The sequence below is a fragment of the Falco cherrug genome, chromosome 10, assembly GCF_023634085.1.
Source record: "Falco cherrug isolate bFalChe1 chromosome 10, bFalChe1.pri, whole genome shotgun sequence".
NCBI lineage: Eukaryota > Metazoa > Chordata > Aves > Falconiformes > Falconidae > Falco > Falco cherrug.
In genome coordinates this window covers 25552090-25574575 of record NC_073706.1, presented here as the reverse complement: position 1 = coordinate 25574575, position 22486 = coordinate 25552090, and the positions used below count along the sequence as shown (strand labels likewise).

Genomic DNA, 22486 nt, shown 5'->3' with positions numbered 1-22486 from the left:
ATAATCTGGACCGAGGTCATAATGTATTCTTTTTAATATGTGTATTTAAACAAACCGGGACAAGCACATTGTCTTATTCATAAGCAGCTCAAACTGTTCAATAAGTAAAAGGAAAACGCTAAACCTTATGGAAATGCCTGTGAATTTAAGGTAAATTCATTCTGTCATACGCTTCTAAGAAGTATTAAATTCCAGCCTTTTACCTAGAAGCTGTTGGTTTAAGATCTGCTCTGCTGTTAGAGTTCTGATGTGGTTGCTACCATTTCGTAGCTTGCTTCAGCATGAGAAAGGAAATGTAAATGCTTATGCTGATTTTGAAAACATTGAGCTAATTAATGTCGGGTTTTATATAGATGGCAATCTTAATCTGAACGTTTATGGTAAGTCTACAGAAACAGTGCCTACAGCAAGTGGATCATTAAAAAAAGGGTATCTGCTAAGCATTATTCACTCTTGGTTCTGAATTAATAAATAAAGGATTAAGGAATAGTTATGTGAGACTTTAAGTGTAGAGCGATAAAACAAACTCCTACATTTCTATGGTGTATATTTTATCCTAACTAGATGCAATTTACTTAAATAAGGCAATTTAATCAGTATTTAGTAAATTTGTCATTTGATATTGTAGATTCTTTCATCATATTTCACTTTAATCAAGAAAGGTAACACCTGTGGTTTATTCACAAAAGCTTCTTTTGTTCAATGAGCACCCGCAGGCCATGAAGCAATTACATTTGTTGCTTGTACCAAACTAGGAGGCACTTAAATAGACCTTAGTAGGGATAGATGAGAACTTGCAGACTTTATTCTTTTGTCCAGCACTGAAATTAGTTCTTATCATAGCTCAAGAAGGAAGCCTCTGAACTGAAAAGAAAAGATGGGAATGATTTAAAGTTCTTCTTAAGTTTGAAACTTTGATATTGCTGGAGGTGATGTGAATACCTGTGACCTTATGAAAGTTCAAACTTCATCTGCTCCCACCCAGCTGATTGTACATGCTGATGCCCTTTGACAAACACAGACTGCTTGGAATTCCAAAAGGAGAGACTGCAAGATATTAATGTTTATAACTCCCCATTTATTTAATAAACCCCCCTATTTTCTCCATCTCTAGTACCCACCCCCCACCCTCCAAGTACCCCAAAATCACAAACGAAAAAAACCAACCCAAACCACAAAAGCCCATTTTCATTTAGTTGAGTTTGGGGATATTTTTGAGGCAGATAATTTAATCTGTTAATCTTACTCGCAGTAAGTGGTTTTCTAGTATGCCAGTTAATGCAGCACAGGCATCTCATCTCTTAAAGCTGGTGAGATTACTCAAAGAACAAAGTTTGGCGTCAGACCAAAAGAATAAAATCCTTTGTTGATCCCCCCTGCCCATTTATGTAAATTAACGTTTTATGCTAATAAGTATGCATAAATACCTGACCTATACTTCAGTTTTGCCACTTTAACTATACCACAAAGTAACAACAGCCCTGCAAAGGTAGCCAGTTTGCCGCAGTGAAAGATGCTTATTTATCTGAGCTGGAACAGAATAAGCTACCGCCACAAACTCGGTTGTTCTCTAAATTATAATCTTGCCCTTCTGGTCTATCAGCTCCTGTACCGGAGCCCTCGGAGCCTTGGAAAGGAGAAGGGGGAAGAGTCATGTGTCTGCTCGGTGTCTTGTATTCTCATGCATATAAACTGCACCTCAGATAACTGGTTCTGCCTGAGAACTGCTGTTCCTTGGAAATAAATCCTCAGATAATCTGCACAAGACCAGAGGCACAAGGATTGATGAGGCAGAGGCAGTAATCTGCAGGCGATCGGAGGCAGTGTGTTTTCGCGCGAGCCTGCCCTGCTGTGGAATTGCTGGTTTTGCCTGTGACCCACTAGTCAGTTGTGTGAAAAATCAGTCGCTGGGCTTGTGAGACTTTCGCATCTTAGGCTAGGCAACGTTTCAGTTTTCCCTTACACACAGCCCAGAACTAAGTCAAATGTTTCTGGCATTCTTGTCAATATAGTAACCGTGATTTCAGTTGTTCTGCTTAGATACAATTCATTTTGCCCAAGAGGTCTGTGGTCCATGGCCTGTAGATACCAAAATGCAGCCTTGTGAATTGTCAAGCAAGTGGCTTTCCCGTTGCCCTGGGTTTTTTGGCAATAGCAGCCTATTGGTGCATAATTAGTATATTCTTACTAAAAATACAAGTTTCCAAGTTATTTTTTTTTTCTTTGTTAAAAGTGTATCTTATTCTCAGCTACTGTGCTTGCATAGCTTTGAGGTATTTCAAATTGGGTTCTGATTCTGCAAAAGCTGGTACTCAAAGTTAACTTTATTCGATGTGAGTAATCCTACTGACATCAGTTGTGGTCCAGAAATAGCTTGGTGCATAAACCCCTGAAGGATTCTGGCTGTAGCCTTTATTTCAAAGGGGGGTAAACAACTTCCCCCCCCCCCCCCCTTTTTTTTTTATTAATGATTACGGCCTGTCACTGGTACTTGGTTTTACATTTTCATGTAATTCACGTGATTTTCATTGCTTGTCCTAATCCTAGGTTGTAGTGAACTGCCTACATGATGGACAGGCACCATACAAAGGTATTACACCAGATAAATCGTACTTGTGGCAGTACTCTGAATGACAAATCCAGAGGTACAGGGTCCTGTCGTACCTGCCGTGGAGAACTAGGCAAGTTAGCCAAAGTGGTGAATTTCAGGATGCAGGAATATACATTTTTGCAGATGTTCTGACTGGAATGCAAACTATGGACATCTCATCTAGACAAGTAGTTGTTAGTGGTATTAGAAGTAGTAAGTGATATGCCACATCTGGCAAAAGCAATTTATTTTTTATACTTCCGGAGCATGGAAGAAAGATGGGAAGGTCTGGAAGTGTTTGGATATGCTTGTGTTTCCCTTATGAACTGGGGAAAGTGAGAAAGCCTGGGAACCAGTAAAGTAGAAGGGGAGCTGGTAGCATCTTGTGTGTGAAACAGTAGCATGTTGCAAGAAGTGACACTTTTTCAGAGATGTGAAATGTTAATGTGGGTTTGCTTTTATTATTTCATTTAAAAAACCTTCCTTTCCTAGTAATTCATGCTTCTCCTTTTTGTGGATTTGCTGAGATAAGCCTTTCAAAATGAGAGTAGTTTGAGGTATGGCTTGTAATTCTGGTAGATGCTGGACAGGGGAGTTTGCACCAGAAAGGTCCGAATGCTGCTTTGCGCTGTAACGTGCACCTGAAAAACTCGGGTAAGATGTGGACACAGTGAATGCTTTAGGTGGGTGCACTGGAAATAAGTGAAGATGAGTATGTCGCTAACCTAACAATTCCTGTTGGCCATTCTAAATAGGCTGTATACCACAGAATTTTTGAGGAAAATAGGAACGTCGGTACATTCTTAAATAGAAACCTGTCAAAAACATGTCCGCGTGTGCTGAGGTGTATATTCTATACAGGTCACTTGACTCCGCATAGAATTTTTTAAAATGTTTTTATTCTAAATTGACTTCTGGTTGGTTATTTTGTTTGGGAAGTTGCTTGGGTAGGAGGAGGGCCAAAGTAATTTCGCTGGAATCAACTGGCCTTCCCAGAGAAAGCGCTTCCACGCACATGCCGGCAATCTCCTGAGCCTACCGGAACACAGGCAGCGGGCAAGATGCATATGGAATTCCTGTACTGAAAGACTGGGAGAACAAGAAGTAAAGGACCTTGACAGAACTAGAAGATCACTTTAAAACAAATGAAGCGGCACTCCTTAAACAGGAGACTGTGGAAGGAGACGGTATCAGTAGGTTTCAAAAGGGTTTAATCTACCACTCCACATCTCGATTCTAAAATGATAGGGCAAGGTTGTGTGCCCTCCGGCATGCCTGCAGCGCCTGTCCTGGGTACTAAAGGAATACAAGGGGGTGGCTGGGAGAAGATGGCCAAGCTCACAAATGCCTTCCATGGCAAGTATCTCTCCTTGCCACTGTTGGAGGCAAACCGTTGGCTCTTGCTCCATAGCTTATCTATTTGCCACAGCTCAACAAAAGGACTCTGGGGTGGCACCCTGTCCTCAAGAGCCCCGGCTGGTCACTGGCAGGTGGCAGCGTGGCTGAGCAAGAGCCCAAAAGGCTTCTTAAAGGTAAGGTTCTCCCAGTACATGTTACCTGGCCGGATATTTCTAAGTACCAACAATTACACTTCAGCTGCATTTTCATCAAATGTTTGGCTGGGGGACCTGGTTCTATTCCTTACATCCAGACTTTACTACTATAGCAGCATTTTATTTTTAGTCTGTTATCCTTGAATTCTGTAGACTATAGTATTTACGAGTCCATTATTTCTAAAACATCTATGTTTATACTGCTCAAACTCTGCATTTCATGTGAAGTTGGTTTTTTTTTAATTTCTGTAATTTTTTTCTCTGAATTGTGGGCACAGTAATGTTTCAAGGGAAAAAATGTACGTTAACGTAAAGTCCATGTTAAGTATTATCTAGATTACATTGCCATTTTTAAATTTTAAGTCTGGTGTTGAATTTTTAGAAACAAAAACAGATTAGAAAAATAAGTATTTCATTTGGTAACTTGTAGCAGGTTACTTATCTGAAATGTTTTTTAGCAAAATGTATCAAAATACTATTGTATATTCCAAGTGGAAATCTCAGTTTAAGACTTACAGGAGCAACTTTTTCATATATGAAAGCGTTATACTCTCATTAAGGTAACTAATACAGCTCTGTTGCTATTTCTCATTTTGTCATTGAGTCAGTGAATGCCACGAATGTATGGTATGTAATATAGTTAATGCATAATATATATAGGCAATGAAAGGTCTTTGTCATATAGTGTAAGGTCACCATCATTAATTTTCAAATTATAAAAAGGGATTTGCTGTTTTGTGATCATCATTATTGCAATATAATGTGTTGTGGATTCTGCCTACACATAGAATGAACTGTGATCTTAATTAGAACTTTGACAAGCCTACTCCGATAAAATGATGAGATTATTCGTAATTGATGTCACAATCAATTACCAGTTAGTTCATCATGAATCTACTAACAGGTCTAGCCTTGGTGCTGGCCCCAGGATGTTGATGAGTGTGTGGCTGCCCTGTTCATGCTGTTACTGCGACAGGAGGGCAGATTTTCAGTCAACATCCTAATGACCTCTTTTGAAGTCTATTAAATTAATGACCCTGTCACATTGGTCTAACCTCTTACATCTTCATTTTGGATTTTTTGTTGCAAACCACTGGTTTTTGAGCACAAGATAGAACAGATACTTTGGAGCTTTCCTCCTCGACCCTCCAAATCTGGCACTGTGTCTTAATAGATTCAATAAAAAATTAGTTCAGGATACAGTCATGAAGTACAGAACACAGAAATCAGGAAATACCTTGTAAAGCAAACGATGCTTAATACCATTCTATTCTGTTTTCTTTCTTTTTACATTTCAATCTTGCTTAATCATAGGTGCCTAAAGGACATGTTTGGTTAGAAGGTGATAATCTCAGGAATTCTACAGATTCCAGGTGCTACGGACCTGTTCCTTATGGACTGATAAGAGGACGCATTTGTTTTAAGGTATATATATATATATATATTTATATATAGTTGCACTAATACATTTTTAATGCCTGCATGTTGGATATTAATAGTTGCCTCATTAACTGTCTGGCCAAAGCAGATGTACAGGAAAGCCTGAACACACCAGCCACTTGCTGTAAAAGGATAATTCTACCACGGTGGGGTTTTCTGAGGGAGGACTTTGTTTTTTGAGGAGCACTCTTTGAGCAGTCACTGCTTCAGAAAACTGAATTAATTATTTTTCAAGCAAATCCCAACCTAATCAAACCACAAACATACACACACACATATGCTGCATAGATATACATTCTATCCTTAATTTGATTCTAGCCTCTGCAAAATGGTAGGAAAGGGCAGCTCTGTATTTCACTGTTGTAATTTGAGAAGCGTGGTTCCATAGATTAAAAAAATAATATATGAAGGAAAAGGTTATCTTTCTAGGACTTGCATACATACTTTAGACATCTAGACTGGCCTTGCTGCTTTTTAAACGTAAGTGTGTGAGAAAGCCTTAACATAAAGTCAGATCTGTGCCACCATAATTGTCTGCCACATTTTTATTTAAAAAAAAATGCTTTGCATTAATATTGTGTTGTATAAACCTCCATGGTTCCTTCTTCTGTTTCCACAATTCCACAGCTTTATTTCACACTGAATTACTTTTTCATATTATCTGCATTATTAATTTACTCATTTACCAAAAAGAAGAAACTTCACAACTTCCTCTCCGTAAAAAGTTTAAGAAACAAAGGAATATGTATTATAGACTTATGCAACAGCTTTTAGAAAGCTAGATTTAAAGTGGTGCCGTTCAGAACAATAAAAAAGGTTTTGAAAACTGTTCTCCATATATTTCAGCACACCCACAAAACCATAATTTAGCACAGCTGTATTACATGCACAGGGAAGATTAAATCTTTCCAATGTAACAAAGTTTTATATACTTAATTTACAGTTTTTATGAACACAACGTAGGACTTTTTAAAAAAACCTTGCAGCTATTGACCATAATCGCTAATTGCTTACTAAACCTCAACTAACATGTCCCCCTCAGCCCCACCACCAAGTTTTGTCTGACCTGTTTGTTCTGGACAGCATTTGCTTTGAGTTCTTCCCTAGTGTTTACTGAGTGCTGTCTGTTCCTTCTCTGTGTTGTTTGCCTTACCATGTACACCACAGCAAAAATACTGATTCTAAATAGGGCTATTTTTATGACCCAAGTTTTTTAGCTTGGATTATTAACTGCTAACATATAAGTGAAGCTAATATGCTGACAGCCTTCCTAATAAGAATGGAGTGTTAATAATCAGATTGAAAAAAAAAATTCTCCAACTGCTGTTTACTCCTTTAAGGAGACTGAAGCAAATAATGTATATAGTAAGAGCCTATGTATATGGGCAGCCATAATTATTCAGTTTCTCTCCACAGCAATAAATTTGTGTCTAGCTTGTACTCCAACAAGGAAGGTGTTTGAGAAACTTTAATGAAGTAACTGAGAGGGCTGAACCCTCAATTTAGCAAGCAGTAAACTCTGTAAAATGAATAGAATTTACACACAGATACTACATATGGAAAGAAGTACTTTAGGACTCCAGAATATTGTCTGTTTAAAAAGATAGTATACAATCACTTGATACTTAATCAAAATAATTATTCAACCAAATTTTACAGCAGCTGTTTTATGATGGTGCGTAGAGTAGTGATTATTAACATTTTAATGAGATTTAAGTATATGGTGCCTAACAAAAGCAAAAATGGGTTTATTCTTCAAATGAGTGTTTACAGTTTGGGTTGTTTATGGTAATTCACATTAGAATACAGTGATCTTGCTATTGTGTGTTGCCGTTGAACATTACGGTGAAAGACAGCAGAATACAGCCAGTCCGCATGGTGGTGGCTAATTAGTTAGACCACTGGCCAAGAAACCTACGTATGCTTTGTGATGTAGTCTGCTAGGGCCTTGGCTTGTCTTTCACGGAAAAATCTTTTACTACCTTGATAATGGAAGCTTATGTGGCTTTATCTTAAAGTGGATTTTGAAAAAGCAGATGTGACAGTGCCTTTCAATGCTGTTACATTTTTAATAATGGATGCAAACCCCCAAATTATTTGGAAGTAATGGATTTCAACAGAAGAGAGTGAGCTTGCACCATGTTTGTTTAGGCAACCTATTGCTGGCAAAACAGAGACGTTAATTCTCTCTGTAGCTTATCTGTGAAGTTTAGACCTAAGGTTCTCAGTCAGTGTTGGTGTACCAGTTTTTAACCCATACAGAAATAAAGATACATGATTATATTTGCCCTTTTTCTCCCTGCTACCGTATCAGCTGCCACTCCGCGAGACAAGCTCAATCCGTAAAAAAGCCACTGAACTCAAAGTAGCTGCAAACTCAGTAAAAGCCTAGGGAATCCCACTTTGACAGAACTCGTGCTTCATCCCGTCCTAGGTAGGATATCCTGTGCGTCCCCCGGACTTAGGCTCCATGTCAAAACTAGACCTGTAGCATATCTTCAAAAGAGCTAGTTAGCCCCGTTTATCCCCCATCCATCAGATCAAATCTATGTAGGCCAAACAGAGGAGGGCAAGGGGAAGTAGCTGCTAATTGGAATAGCCAGTCTGAACGAACAAGTCACAGTCAACTTCTGTCATAACTTTAAAAGACTTGGGAATTCCTACACACAGTGGCGTGCCTTTGTTTCACAGAGAGGGCTTGTTCCATCTTGTTTCCGACCATGAGTATTGTTTCTCACATTCTTTCCTGCAGACAGATTAGATAAAACATCATTTTCATTCTGACGCTTCCACTGAGATTACAGTGATGAATTTGAAACTAAATTGTCAAAACAATATTTAAAACAAAGTTGTTACTTCCACTGAAAGACAGTCAAGTTGCGATAGGTATGATTTCAGTTGCTTGAAATGAGATTTGTGCTATAGTGAATGGCCTAAGAAACTTCCTTCTCCAGGCCTTTGCTCAGCTCGGATTTGCAACATGGGGTACTCCTATTCCCTTCTACTCCCGTTTGCCTTTGAGGCCAAACAAAGACTTGACACCCAGCCTGCAGTCAGCACAGGCCCTCTGGAGAGCCTTGAATTCTGTAGCTTTACTTCTAACCAAGATCACAGATATCCTTCTGTTGTTGGTTCATCTCTACGTATTTGCGTGGAACTTAAAATCGCTTGCTGGCTAATGACACACAGAAATAGGACGTTACCTCTGTGTATTTCTGTGTATCAGCAGATGTTCCTCACGCTCTTCCCTAACTGCAGGTGCCAAAAGAGACATGTATTTTCCAAGATACTTGCGTAAGAGAGCTTTGAGCCTTTTTCACATCCACAGAACTTGAGGTCCTGGGAATGGCTCATCCTTCTGTCTTCCCGAGGGCCCGGGCACAATCCCACTACGGCAGCTCAGCACAGTGCTGCCAGGAGGCCTGGCAGAGGCAAGTCTAGGGAGCTTCTAGCAGCGTATGGTCCTAGTCTAGCAGTACGTTGATGCTGTGTCTTGCTAGGCCCATCCTTAACTGCCTGTGCCTCTTCTGTCCTTGTCTTCAGTGCTGGGGACAAGTCATGGGCTTTGAAATATTGGACCTTGGCACTATGCTTCCTTCTTGAAACTGAGAAAATTACTTTTTCACTCCACACAGAAAGCAGCAAAGGCTCCTTCTGTGCTGTGGCTGTTCCATGAGCTCAGTTAGAGAGTAGTAATTGCTGTTCCTGGAAGGTGACTTCATACCTTCCTTGAGATCAAATTCTAAGGAAAAACGAGGAAGATAAACATCATACTGGCAGATGCTTTGGGAACAAGGTAGTGCATCATTTCTCTTCTAGGTGGCTTCCTCTTCAGCAGGGGCTGTGAGATTTTTAGGGGATTAGAGCCACAGAGGGCATTTGCTCTTCAACATCATCTCTTTCTCTTCTTCCTGCTGATCCCCTCGTGCCATCTTTGAAAGAATGTGTTGTGAAGAGACACAGGCAGTCAAGGGAGACAAAGGACAAAGTGTAAAAGAATGTCCTTGATTCCCTGTTACTTTTTTTTTTTTTGGCATCCAAGACCAGCCTACATGTAATTAAGTGAATGTTCAGAGCAAAGTATTCCTGGGAGCATTCAGTAGTATGAACAGCTATATAGTTAATTTCTGGAGAGAAAATTTTTTCTTACTGGTGAACATCATTCTCTGACACTTGTGCTTGTACCTGGTCATGATCTGTGCTCCTTCCTTTTCTGTGGAGGAGCTGCTTGGCTGAAAGCCCCAGCTGGTGGCAGACACTCCACCCCTTTATGCCTATTTGCATGGTATAAGCTTACCTATAAGCCTATAGATTTTTTTTCCAAGGTTTGGTGTTTGTAGTTCAAATGCCCATCTTGAAAACACAAATGTACACCTCATGTAACTTCTTTCAGTGGGAGGTAATGTTCGTGGTATTCTTTCTTCTCTGAGATGGATCAAAAATACATACTTTGTCTTTTAAGTTAAGAAGTTTACAAGCTAGAAAACTTGGAATTTGAAAGATATTTTCTAGGAATGCATTTATTTCCAAGGCTGGAAAAAAAATGTATGTAATTTTTGAGGCTCTCCATAGCAAAGCATGCTGTATATAAATTAGTGTTGTCTCCGGCCACTTTGTTGGAGAATGATGATTTCTCCAATATCTGTTTCTTTTACTAGGAGTAATAAATTCTACAGAGGTGAGAAAAGTTCATGTACCCTGTCAACCAAAGAGCTAAAAAATTATGCAGTTTATGAAACAATTGCATTAACAAATGAAAATACTAAACTTTGAGTTGTGATTAAAATCTCTGGTAACTGTACTTTATTTTACAGATATGGCCTCTGAATGACTTTGGATTTCTACGTGCAAGCCCCAATGGCCATAGATTTCTTGATGATTGAACGATTTAAGTGACTATTGCCAGCTTTCATAACATTTTCTACTAAAACCAATGGAACTATTTTTATTTAGAATAAACAGAAGTATTACTTGACAAAGATGTCTGTTTCTGAGATTACACCTAACTTGAAAGTGGGATATACTGCTGTCATCTACAAAAATGAGGCGCCTCTTACTCTGTTTCCTCTGGCTGTTCACAGTGCTTGGATTTATTAAAAGGTTTTGGGTTTTACTACAAGCCAAGGTGCGCATTTAACAAGGGATGAAGAAGGCGCAATGCACTACTATGTTGTCACACATTCAGAGCCACATGTAGGCTGTACTTACCAATGTGGGCAGTGTGGCATGCTAGGACTGGAACTGAAAACAGTAACAGTGGGGTGCTGGATCTGCTAGTCACTTGTGTTTTGTAGGGTTCTCCTTAAACTGGCTCTAGTTTGGCCCAGTGGACTGTATGCCTAGTAGGGGCTGGAGCACAGCAGCCTGGTTAATTTTGATCTAAGGAATGAAGACTGCATTTGCTCAGATGATGGAGAGAGTAAATTTAAAAAGTGTTTCTGCAAAACTTAAGATAGATGCACTATTACGGTGCCTATGCACTGGACTTGCTACTTAGAAATGAGCCTGTTAGATCTGCGAATCTCTGCCACTTCTTTCCAAGGCTCCAGTCCTTGTGAGGATTTAATGAAGTTAAATATTTAGCATAGAGATAGAAAATGTTCCTGTTTCCCATTAAGGCACCCTACTCTTCATTATCTTCAAAGCATTCTCACATGTATGCCTCCTGATTAAATTTTGTCATCTGAGCTGTTAAAAGGATTTAACCTAAGAGGTAGGGCCCAATGTATAGATGATATAGACTGAGAATGAAAGAAGCTACTCTGTTGTTTGCTGGGCAAGAAATGTCATTTAGATCATGAGATATATTCCAGTTGTACAGAACTTAAGTGTTCTGTTCTGGAGGTTTTTAATAACTAGCTGTGGAAGGGAAAAAACCCCAAGCCTTATGTCTGCAGAGCAATGTTAGCAAACAGGCACATTTCCTTTCTTAAGCCCGACCGAACTTGTTCCTGTAGTGCCCCCTTTCCTTTAACATACGTTTCTCTAGCAGATGCTGTCCCCTGCTTGTCCAGTTGTTTTAATTAGAAAGTTTGTAACTCTTAGTGTGCTTGATTGAAACAATCATTGAAGGATCTCGATAACAAGTGAACATGTGTCACAACAAACCAAAGATACGTCTTTGGTTTCACTCTGGGAGACAGCGTAATTCCCACCACATCGACATGAGAGAGTATAACGTTGTTCATCTGCCAAAAAAAGAAAACAAAAATGCCTTTAGCGCTTGAGAAGGATCAAGAATTTATTTTGGATCTTCTTCACAAAGCTGTTCTTAATAGCAAATGACCTCCCACTGCTGGATTGTAAATACAGTACCTGTGCTACCATTTGTCACTCAGAAAAATAACTATACTCTTAAAATGTTTCAGTGACTGTGAGGCATTCTTACACTGACCCTGGCTGTTTGGTGTAGTCTCTTTAAAAAAAGCAAATAATAAAGAGGTGTATGTCAGTGAAACAGAGATTAAAAGAAAAAAATAAGGGGTGTTAGTCATACATAAGACAGGTGAAGAATAGTTCCAAAACATACCGCTAACACAGGAAACAAAAACAAAACAGAAGGAAAGTAGGACTTTCCCCTCACAGCTTAAAAAAAAAAAAAAAAAAAAAAAGTAGCATTCATTCAGAAGGCAAGTAAATGATAAAAGCTAGAGTGATCTAAGGCAGGAAAGTAACACACTGTCAGATGAAAAAAAGTATCTGTATGAAAGCACTAAAGCACTTGCATTCTGCCATCACAGAAAAAGCAAGAAGATGCATGAGAGATTTGGGAAGAATCCGGCAATCTAAATACTCAGTTATAAGAAGAGGGCTAGGTGAAAAGTGGTACTGCAAGCGGGGTGGGGGAAGAGATGAAGACAGAATACAAAATAAGTATTGCAAAGTAAAGTTCCAATTCAGGTAATCACAGACAACAGAACAGCTAAATCTGAGGAAAATATAAATAGAATTTATCAATAAGACAACATAATGGTATCAGAAGAAATAGAAACTATTTGCAGCAAGAATGAAAAGCACTGGGAACAAGTAGTAAGGCACTCATACCTTCATTCCAGGTCATATCTTCAAGATAAATTTGGGCGTGTACCGGCCATTCTTTTGTCAGATTATCTTCTACAAAGGAAACATGACAGATGTTCAGTCCTGGTAATGTACAGGTCCTTATTTCTTCCTGATAAATTAATAGTTTTATCTACCTAGCAGTCAATCTGGTCCCTACCAGAGAGTCATACCTAGACCAGGTTATCAGATAAAAATGCAGTTCTTTAAAACTTTAGTTTTCATATCTCTGTATAAGCTGGAAAATGTCCTGCTGTAGCCAGGAGAAGCAAGTGGTGAAGATGTATTACTGAAATTAAGATGCTACTGAGACCAGGACTTTTGCGCTTCCCAAACAATTATGTGAAATTAGGGGCAAACTTTTGTTTTGCTATAAATACCTTTTAAAAGCTTGGCTATAATGACAATCCCACAGGCTGAAATCTTTTTTCACAGGCTGTACTTTTCACAAAATCGAGTGGTTGAGGTCAGAAAGGATCTCTCAAGATCACCTAATCAAACCCTCCTGCACAAGCAGGGTCAGCTGAAGCATGTTGCCAAGGTCCATGTCCAGTCAGATTTAAGTATCTCCACAGATGGAGACCCCACAATCCCTCTTGGGCAACCCATTCTCCTTTAGAAGGACACTCACGACCACCCCATCCCCACCGCAATAAACACCAAGTAAATGTTAAGAGTTGTGCGAGGAGAATGGCAAGATTCCTGCAAAAAGATATTCCTAACAGAAGAGAAATGCAAAACACTTTTAGGGGAAGCCTAGTCTAAGCATTCTTTTATGATAGAGTCTCTCGGCACAGAAAGAAGGTCAGTTCTGGCCTGCACCCAGGAGAGCTGCTGCCAACGTGGAGTACAGCACGACACGAAAAGTGTACAACAGAAATTCACCAATGCAGACTATGCAATACAAATACAAATTGTTTCTTGCAGTTTATCAGCACACTTGGTACTTCACCTACAAAGTTCACACCAAGTTCTTTAACTTGACAATACAAGACTTTGTCAACAAAGTTCCAAGTGAAGCCATCAAAGGTAATTGAAAAAAAAAAGGAAAAAAAAGACATAACCCCCTTAAAACTCACTACACGAAACCTCACAGCTGCTGCCTGACACCTGGAAGCTCCAACTCTCCAAATGCTGTATTTTAAAGAAGCAGAAACACCTGAAAGCTTTTCTTCAGCACATACACAGAAATGCCTTAGATTTGGCAAGACTTAGGAGCTTATTGCTTATTTAAGGTTTAAATTGGGTTGTTACGAGAAAGTAAGTGTTCCTTCTTTTGGATCGATGAGTTTTCAAGCAAGTGTCATAGTTTAATAACATCAAACTTTCTAGAGCATCCAGTGTTTCCTATGGCTTTCTATGAAATATATGCTGAAACTACTTACTGAGCACTTGCTGAAAAAGTCAGAGGCCCAGACTGCTTTATTTATGTTAATTCCTGACAGACTGCCTACCTGATCACTAGCGATTGTAGGGTATTCTAAATGGTTCCCAGCTTCTTCTGTGTAACTACTCTTTGCTCTGGACGGAAAAGTAGAATTAAGGGACTTTGCAGCTACCTCCTCCAATAATACCCCAGAAAAACTGCACATCTCCAACCTTTATCTGATCAGATAACAGCGCATTTTCTTCTTTATCACCAAACATCATCCCCTGATTGCAACCACCTTACTCTTTTAAAGGTGGTAACAGGTAGCAGTGAAGTAGTAACTCAGAACAGACAGACATCAATACTGCATTAGTTGATTTCACACATTAACTGTGTAAAGCAAGCTATTCGCAAGTAAGATTCCTAACTGAAAACCAAGTACTGTAAGTTGTTGCAAAGAAGTTTAAGGCTACTATAACAGTATAATCCTAGCAACAGCTAATCACAGCATTCTATAATTAGTTTTCTAAATCAGTTTCACAACCTAACCAACCTGTTGTTTTGGGTTTTTATTTTAATTGTTTTCTTTGCACAGCTCTATCAGTTTTAAGAATAGAGTACCATAGGTAGCAGTATTAATTTAATGTACTGGTAGTGAACTCCTTGCATTTTAACTATACTAATCTATAAGAGTGTGTGTGTGAGTGTTAATACTTACATTTTGAGTTTTCAAATAGGAAATTTCAGCCAGTTTAAAAAACCCCAAAACAAACCACAAGCACCAGACATTAAGTCCCAATCATTATTTTGCAACTAAATGATTGTTCTAATTTTAGCTGAAGTGCACATTATATATCCTTGAGAATAAGCGTCATCTAAATTAGTTTTAATGAAGGAGATTAAAAAAAAATCAGACACATTGGAAATAACGGCAGAATCAATACAGCCTCTTTGATGTTACCTTTGCCGAACACCTGTAATGAAAAGGTCAGGATGAAAAGAAAATTATCCCACTCACACCTAACACTTTACTGCTGTCCAAAGAACGAGAAAAAAATGGGCAGGAGTGTTATGATGAAAGAAAACGGGAAGATATACCTGTCAATCAGTCGTTCTCACTGTTGTGGATGCTCTCAATTACATATACAAGAACTATGGGTAATGTTTTAGTTATACAAAGTAACAACATTTTTCTTAACAGAACATTTAATTAACTGCATGAAATGTCCAAATAGAGTAAGACAGATGGTCTTAACTCGTGCCAAATGACTCTAATATTAGTTACTTGGAGTTAGTTTGGTACAGCCTTCTTGCTACAAAACGCGAGGACAGGAACAGCAAATGTCCTGAGAACACCCACACCACCAGTCAGAGGCCTCTCCTCCAGCAGGCCTTGTGTGAATTAAAGATTCCACCTCTTTTTTGAGGAAGAAAAAAAATAAAAAAGAAAAGCAAAGATCAGAATGAAGTCTGTCTGCCTAGCTACCTTCAGGTTCTTCTCTCCACTGTGATAGAAGATGACAGTACTGTAACTGTGAGAAAAGCATGGAAAAGGCAAGCACTCAAGCACTTCTTATTTCACCTGGTTGTTTTGGGGTTTTTTTGTGGGGTTTTTTTTTGGTAATATTGGGAAGAAAAGTTCACAAAGGAAAATGGTCTCTTCAGTTGTAGGAAGAACAGCTTTTCCTAAGCTTCATTTATAGGTAGCAAAAAATTGAGTTAAAAAGAAACCAGGCTTTCCTATTTGGAATCCACGAAGCAGGAATTCACTCAGAACAAGTTTTATATGATTGGAGGTGGAAGTCTAGGTCATGTCTTGCTGGTAGAAAATACAAAAAGGGTAGATGGACCACATGCCACCATGAAGAACTGGTGAGATGCAAATTAATGAAGTTATCATACTTCCTGAAGCAAAGTTACTCATGAATCATAGAATTATTTCGTTTGAAAAAGACCTTTAAGATCACTGAATCCAACCATTAAAGTAACAAAGACGAGGTAATGACGAAGGAACCAACAGGAAGGCTAAGGAAAAGTCTCCCCTCTCTCCTGTTCTAAACATAGTACAGTATGAAGCCTGGGGGACAGAATTTCAACGAAGTTTTTCTAATCCATTACTGCAATTGTAATTTTGAAAATATAAAAAACTTAAAAAAATCAACAGGTGAAATTAATCACTCATACAATTTCCAGCCTGAACTGAGATCGTTATTCCTAGTATGAAGCTCAAGTCTGAAAGAGTCTTACTGGTTATCTCAAAAGATGCAAACTTTCAGTTAGTACTCTTGACTCTTAGCATGTAAGCCAGTAACCTCTCTTGTCTGTAAGTTTTGTATGCTGCATTTATTTGCTTATCTGGTTCAAACAAGAAAAACTTATTTTCCAGGGTTGAACGAAGTTTTTTTATTTTTTAGTTCTCCTATTAAATACACTACCCAACCTAACAAACCTTAAGACAGAGAAACAGATGTAGCCACTTATTTAAAAACAGAGGCACAGCCCAGTATGAGTTTGAGGAGCTTCCAAGCAGAACTACAAACCTAACAGTTTTCAGAGAGTGTGTTAGTGAGTATTATTTCTTGTGCTCTTCCTCATTTAATCTACGTAACTATTATTACAACCATGCCTCCCTTGTTAGTGGCTCTCTGAAGTAAACTGATGTCTGATTTTCACTCCCTTGCCAGAGGAGGTTAAGACTGGTATTATTACCAGTACTGAGTTACGTGGTAGGTTTACTTACACGCGATGTCTACTCAAGCTGTAGAACTGTGTGCTGAGTTGTACTTTCTGAAACACATTCCTGAACAGGTAGGGAAAACTGTGAAGACATGAGCATCTGCCATACCTTACAAACCAAGTTTTAATTCACAAGAAGTACAGCCTGCTTGGCTTTGCCATCTATTGGATTTGTCTGACAACAAGAGGTGAAAGGATTCCGCAGCTCCATTGTCTCAACTGCAGGATCTAAGAAAACACTGGCAGGCTCATCAGGGAGGTTTACGAGCCTGCAGCTCAAAGAGATTAAAAGGAAAAATCTACTGAGATTCTTTCAGGCTACAGAACAACATTAAATAACTATTAGCAGCTTGGTTCAGTAAAGCTTTACTAGAGCCCTTGCTGGGTCATTCAGAAATTGTAAAAGAGGAAAGGTATTTAAGTTTCACTTGAGGATACAATAAATATTTCTTGGGCTATTTAGGGCTGAGGTTTAGGAAAAGGGTTGCAAGCAGTAAATGGAAATTTAACCCTTTTAACAGTTTATGGTAATAGTAAAACCAGTCATAATACCAAAAAGATTTTTCTAGCTCTTTTATCAGTTATATACTTAGAACTGTTTTTTTTTTTTTTTGAAACCAAACACATAATTAGAAAATGTTCAAGATATGTATAGTCAATTGAATACTCTTCATAGCATCTGCTCAGTATCAAAATCATCACAGTACTTGAAACCTGGATGTTTTCACAAGTTATTTTTTTCTAATAGGCTGTTTAGTTTTTAAACAATTACTTAAGTTTGAGTCTTTTGCATTAATTTAAAATAACCACGCTTACTTTAATTTGAAATTATAAGGGAGTCACGTGTGAGGAATCTTTGTAACAAAAAGCTATATTTGTTAAGAAAAAAATAGTACAAAAAACCCGCTTCACTTGTAGCCAATGCACGTTAGAATTAACTGCAAAGAGCTATGGTAAAAGGCTCATGTTCCAGCTCCAGCCGAGGGTCTTACAGCCGTAAAATCCATGGCTACAGAAGGAATACACACTTCTGTCAATTAAAAAAGTATAACCTGGCACACTGAAAAGCCGAAAGTAATGGCCATGTTAAAAGCTTTATTTTGGTCTAAAATTTTTTTAAAAGGAATTTTCTTAACACGGAACAACTAAAATATGCCGCATTAATTTTTTTCTTTTCTTATTATAATGTAGCCAAGGTGCTCAATTGCCGTTCCTGCTAGCTATTAAAATAATTTTTGTAGGCTTTTGTCTTGCTTCTATTGCTTATTCTCATAGTGGATTTGTAAGGTTATTCTTCTGGCATCCCATTTACCAAATTATGTAAGGTATCTTGATGTCTAACACAATATCATCACTTTATTGCTGGAGCAGGAGGGAATGCTGGATTAACAGAAAAGTGACCGTCTCCAAAGCAGTTTTTTTCAGTTTACTGTACTAGGAGAGGAATGAGGAAGGGGCAGAGGGAGAAGGAGCTACATCCTATTTAGCTTGGCTTTTCATTTGCTTCATTTATGACCACACCTGTGTAAGACTCCCTTTCTAAACCTGCAATAGAAGCTTAACTGAGAGCAAAGACACAGCTCCAAAGATTTTTCAGGTTTTAAAGAGATTGATATTGTCAGTGAAAGCTGAATTAGAGACCAGGTATTTTAAAATAAGCTATTTTAGGCTAACTAAAGATTTTTGTTGTGTGCCACTGCCTAAAGGGAATGTGCAGAAAGGATGGAATCATAAATATATATTAACGTATGAAAACTGCATCTGCAATATTTTTCTAAAAACGCAGTTTAAAAATTGAAAATCAAAGGGAGGTATGTACTGAGCTGTGAAAACTACTAGTGGTTACATCCCTCACCCTATAAACACTTGAGCTTTATGGACACCTAAGTCCATCAACATGTAAAAATGTATTATCCTGGATAGATCCTCACTGGAGCCATATATGGAAAAAACCCTGATTCTTAAATTTCTCTACCCTCTGCCCCAAAAACATATACAGAGCAACTGGTTTTAGTGTCAATCCCGTTACTAGTTTAGAATTGTTACATTTAATGCCAGAAATTAATAAAAGTCACCAGTTTATTGGCTGAATTTTAATTGTGACCTGTTAATAATTAAAAAGTAAGCTAATATAGTAAAATGAATTATCTTAATTTTGTGGTTGTTTAAAATACAAAGGAACTGTGTATCAAGTCAACAAAAATCCACAAAAGTTGCAGGGTAGGATATAGAAATGGCATGACAGGGACATCAAAGGGTTCAACAAAGATTAAGTCCCACTTTTGGGATGGAAATAACCTAATGCATCAGTACAGGCTGAGATGCAACTGGCTGGAAAGCAGCTTTCCAGAAAAGGACCTGAGGGTCCTGGTAGGCAACAGGTCCAGCGAGTCAGCAGGGCATGTTTGTGGCAATGGCCAACCCTATACCGGGCTGTATTAGCAAGAGCGTAGCTAGCATGTCAAGGAGGTGATTTTTTTCCTCCTCTACTCGGCGCTTAATGAGGTGGCATCTGCAGTCCTGTGTCCAGTTTTGGTGTTTCCAGTACAAATCCCTGACATACAGAAGCAAGTCAGGTGGACTGCCAGCACGGTCAGGTGTTGGCACACACATCATACAAGGAGAGGCGAAAAGAACGCAGGCGACTCACTGTCTACAGCTACCTAACAGGAGGGTGTGAAGAAGACTTCTCAGAGGTGCACAGTGGAAGGCACAAGCTGCAAAGAGAGTCCTTATATCCAACTTGATAGAGGGGAAAACATGGTTTGGGTTTGGGTTTTTGGTTTCCTGGTTTGGTTTTTCTGCTCTGAGGGTATTCAAACACTGGAACAGGTTCCCCAGAGCAACTCTGGAATCTCCATTCTTGGAGACCCTAAAAACTAGGTAGGATAAGGTCTGAGCAACTGACCCACGTAGACTTGCTTTCAGTAGGAGATTGACCTGTGAAGGTTCCTTCCAACCTACGTGATTCTCCGATTCTGCGAGAAGTTTTTTATTCTTTCAAACTGTGACAGAAAACCATGAACTTTCAGGGTTCAGATGACTTCTAATATGAAGACCATAAACCAGTTTTTTCCAAGCCAAACTCACTGAAAAACTTTTGCTAATTATTGCTGGCAAACTTGATTTTAGCTACACGTTCATCTTTTCTAAGTGGGATACTGAACAAAGAATGAACAAATCTCTAAGAATAAAATCTGCTGAGGAAAAAAATGCCATTATTAATAGGCAGGTTGTTATGCAGCTTTTTGTACCCCCCAGATTTTTCACAGGGATTGGAAGCAAAAGGTTCACCACTATAAAAGGGTACTCTTACATGTCGTTAAAGATATGACAAAACAGTGAATTGGAAAAAAAATAATCACAAAACATACAAGAAGGGAGAGGTTAGAATAAATATTTGAGCTAAACCTCTAAATGGTTTGAGGTTTGTCCTTTCCTCTTTAATACTATAGCTTGAAGGCATAAAAAATTAGTAGACCACAGTGATACGTTCAGAGAAAAGCAGTATTAAGATATGAAAGCACATTCACTGGTTATTCTCAAGGATTCAGACAAGAAGAGTCCCACACAAATAAACAATTTGTGAAACTGGAAGGGGGGGTGGGTGGGGAAAGACTTCAGCGCAAAGGACTTCTTGCCGACTGACAGCCCCACACACATGCACACTGGTATCCTTCAGATTCTGCTTCCTAGGCTTTGCAGTCTTACTAACTTGCTGTTCTCTCTCTCATCACTATTCCCCTTAGCTGCTGTCTCAATTCCTTTGTTTCTGTGAGCTTTTACAGCAGCATCTACAAATTTGTCTGGAATCATGACTTCAGAAGCAGCTTGACAGGCATTCAAAGAACTAGAATTTATTTCACCATCCTCTTGCTGCCAGGTAACATGCTGCAAAGAAAGCAACAGCACTGCACATGTATGTTACATGTGCCTCAGTGTGAAACACCAGGTCCGCTGTGAATGGCACCCTCTAGTATTAAAATATATCCATCCCATCACCACCCCATTACCAAATACCCGTGTAAATAAATGTACTATTTGTTTTCTTTATTTACTAAATCTTTTTTACAGAATCTTGAGACAGCTTTTCAAAGAACTCATCTGAGTGCAGAAGAATCTCAGGAAATATAGATAACCTTTAAAATACTGTAGAATAAGTTTTGTCAAAACTAATTTATAGCAATGTCCTTAAATTCCATGGGTAAACAAAGTAACTTATTAGATCCTGATGTAGCTCTTGACTTCAGTGGATTAACCTGACCCAAGCAGAACAGAACCTCATAGCCTATATTTAAGCTTTAGGTAAAACTCCCTAGATACACAAAGACTTCTAACTTAATCTCTAATGTTTCTTTTTTTCCTGTGCATGTACAATTTGTAAAAATGAAGGACACAGCTGATACTACAATTCTAAGAGTACAACAGGATGAGAACACTGGGTAGCAGAAATTCCTGTTCTGGCATCACGTTCAGGCATTTAAAAAATAAGCTTGAGATGATAAATGTATTTAAGTTTGATCTTAATACTCTTTACGTAACAAATTAGCACAAGATTCAATTCTTTCATTCTTTTAAAATATTTATTCAACGGTTCCGTTTTCACCCCTCCACCCTCTTTTCCAGAACTCACACAGTCTGAAATACAAGATTATTTAACTAGAGAATTCATTCTGGGGATATACAATTATATATCACTTTTTATCCTGCAGTGATGCATATCTGCCAGAATGACTAAGCCTTTGTCTCTCGAAGTTCTGGTATCCGCAGCGGCAGGGGAGTTAAAAATCAGCACAAGAGAGAAAGGTCTGATGGTGTGCCAATGTACAATGGAAGAGAATTCAATAACAAGCTGCAGAGACAGTGGGCTTTTATCAGACACATTCAAAAGTGGTGGTGGCTACACGTCAATGTCGGACCGGAGTGTGTTACTGCAGAGTGCGACTGAGTGTTTTCCCCACGGGCAATACACTATTATTGACTCCCCCCATTAACATGTAGGGTGGATATACATTTATTGAAGGTTCTAATGGAAGGCTGAGGGACTCCTATCCTGAGGCCAGAGCAGAAAGACAGCCTATCACTTCATGTAATGGTAGCCCATGTGTGACAGACCTGACCTACATTTCCCCCCTTTCTTTCTCACAACAGCCTGTCACTGTTTTAAGAAGCTATTTTCTGAGAGGTATAAAAAGAAATGCATGCTAGAGCTGCCTGGTTAATGTGTTATATTGGAATATTATTTATAAACCTGCTTTAAAAAAACTAGTTTAGACTACATATGAATTATGAAAACTACCATAACATACACACCACCAAAAAGAATGTCTCTTAATGATGCTGAAGTGCTTACGAACCCATACACATTGAATGCTAGGTGTATAATGAATTAATACCTATATCTAAGATATTGCAACAAAATGTAGTGTAAGATTTAAAATGAAGAATGCTTAATGAAACTGCCTTAATAAAAAGGGCTAAGGTCTGTAATTAGTATAGATTTCATATTCATTCAAATTATTAGGAATAATGCCACCTAATGTTTTGTTGGAAGTAATTCAAATGTTTTCACTAGCTAACGTATGTGTAGCAAAAGCTATAAATAATGGATCCACATTTGAAAGTAGGACAAGAGCGAAAGAAACATTTGGTTCAGCAATAAACAGCATTTTAAAATACCATCTAACTACCACTCCCAGACCCTGCTTATTTAAAGAGCTGCTGCCACTACAGCACTCC

At 38.6% G+C, this 22486-nt stretch overlaps 2 protein-coding genes across 4 annotated transcripts in view; one reads left to right on the top strand and one right to left on the bottom strand.

The window, feature by feature from the left end:
• The window catches only part of IMMP1L (inner mitochondrial membrane peptidase subunit 1), a 36526-nt gene extending 25964 nt beyond the window's left edge, over positions 1 to 10562 (top strand). For 2 of the 3 annotated variants that reach the window (XM_055723035.1, XM_055723036.1), the window contains 2 exons: positions 5458 to 5568; positions 10398 to 10562. In XM_055723035.1, coding sequence (XP_055579010.1) covers positions 5458 to 5568; positions 10398 to 10466 — 180 coding nt within the window. In that variant the 3' untranslated portion in view covers positions 10467 to 10562. Of the gene's footprint in view, positions 1 to 1982; positions 4123 to 5457; positions 5569 to 10397 lie in introns of those variants that run through there. The other variant, XM_055723037.1, reaches the window with a different exon arrangement.
• The window catches only part of DNAJC24 (DnaJ heat shock protein family (Hsp40) member C24), a 38757-nt gene continuing 26667 nt past the window's right edge, over positions 10397 to 22486 (bottom strand). The window contains exons 4-5 of the mRNA XM_055723038.1: positions 12628 to 12696; positions 10397 to 11771 (exon numbers count right to left, since the gene is read on the bottom strand). Coding sequence (XP_055579013.1) covers positions 11647 to 11771; positions 12628 to 12696 — 194 coding nt within the window. The 3' untranslated portion in view covers positions 10397 to 11646. The remainder of the gene's footprint in view (positions 11772 to 12627; positions 12697 to 22486) is intronic.